A 1,500-nucleotide genomic window follows, 5' to 3' on the forward strand; every position below is an offset into this window, starting at 1 on the left:
CCGAGCAGTGGTAGAACAGACCCTTCACACAGCACAGGCAGGTGCTATACTCCAAGACGTTTTCTGCAGAACACAAGCAGCGCTGGCCACAGGTCCAACAGGAGGGCAAATTACGAGGGGCACAGCACTCCTGGCACTTGCAGTGGCCACAACGTTCACAGATGAAGAGATGAAGGCCCAAGTCCTCACCGTCAGCCAGTCCTTTGCCCAGCGACTCGGGTTTCATGTCACCTTTGGGCTGGGACCTCACTACAGCTGCTAGACCAGAATGGGAAGGCGTTAATCCAGTAAGAAGTCTCTGATCTGAAGCAGCACTGCCACGGGACATGGAGCTCACGGTACTGGAGCGACTTACGTGGGCCAAATGGGAATGTTGGTGCTGACTTTGACTGCCAGACATCTGAGAGTGTCGTTCATCGTGTGTATAGATGACACCAACCTGAGAGGCAGGCTCCATTGCCACAGGGCGTTCCACATAGTCATTATTAGCCCTTATAGCACGGATCTGGTCAATAGACAACACAGGGACCTGCTGAAGATCCAGGCTTTCAGGGTCCATCCGAAAAGGTGGTACTGGATCCATTCTTTTTGGGCCACCAGGGTAGGGTCTGAGCTGCAAGGCTGACCAATATCACGGTACATCGGATAAACCTGTAGTAAGAAAAGAATAAAGGCATCATTGTTAGATTCAGAATCAAATGAAATAGTTCAAGTTTAAATTCAGTCTGCATAATGTGTAGTTATTGAACAAATGTTCTTATGAATCCTTTTACTCCTTTCAGATGGTCCATGGCTAAAGCTACGGTTATTATTAGACACAGAGGATGGAGAGATAATGCCATTGACATCACACTGTAATTTAGCATCTGGAGAACACAGCTGTTGACACAAGGGAATGGAACCAGAGCAGTGAATTGTGAGAAACTGGGGAACCCAAAGACTTAGTGTCAGTGTCATGAGGTATCTCTTCCTCAGCAGGAGGAATTTGCAGTAGCCCCTCCCTGCAGCCCTTCTTTTGTTAAGCCTTATCCTCCATAAACAGGAACAACATGGCTATTGGAATGTGCATGGAACAAATCAGCATCCTGGAACTGAGAAACATGCTACTTGCATTATTGGTTGTCATAGCCAAACAAGGCCTTGGATTGCACTGGATTAGATAACAATTGGTTTTGCTTTCTTCCATCGAGAAATGTACAGATGTAGAGAAGACCACTTTGTGATGTTTGTCAGACTCTCAGACAGTTTCAAAAGTCAGTGTGTGATAAGGATAAATGCAAACATTTTAGGCAGCCTATGAAGAGATTGGACAAGAAAAGAGAACTGGCTCTGACATAACAAGCAATTGTGATCCAAACACAACAGCAGTGATTAGAAGAAGTAGTGTCTGATCCCAGTCCCCAGCTGAATTCCTGGCAAGAGCCCTGAATCCTGAATGCTCTCGCAAAAAAAGGTAAGATAGCACGCACCCCCCCATGCCAGAAACTCAAGATAAGGAGG

General features: G+C 46.5%; 1 protein-coding gene across 1 annotated transcript; it reads right to left on the minus strand.

The window, feature by feature from the left end:
* Positions 1–6: 6 nt before the first annotated feature.
* Positions 7–1,434, minus strand: LOC107580556 (protein sprouty homolog 3-like; the record flags this gene model as incomplete). Its single annotated transcript, XM_016266239.1, has 1 exon — positions 7–1,434. A coding segment is annotated over exon 1 (577 nt), but the record flags the coding sequence as incomplete, so codon positions are not given.
* Positions 1,435–1,500: the final 66 nt, after the last annotated feature.

This window comes from Sinocyclocheilus grahami, unplaced genomic scaffold (assembly GCF_001515645.1).
Source record: "Sinocyclocheilus grahami isolate Dianchi unplaced genomic scaffold, SAMN03320097.WGS_v1.1 scaffold36047.1, whole genome shotgun sequence".
Taxonomy (NCBI): Eukaryota; Metazoa; Chordata; class Actinopteri; order Cypriniformes; family Cyprinidae; genus Sinocyclocheilus; species Sinocyclocheilus grahami.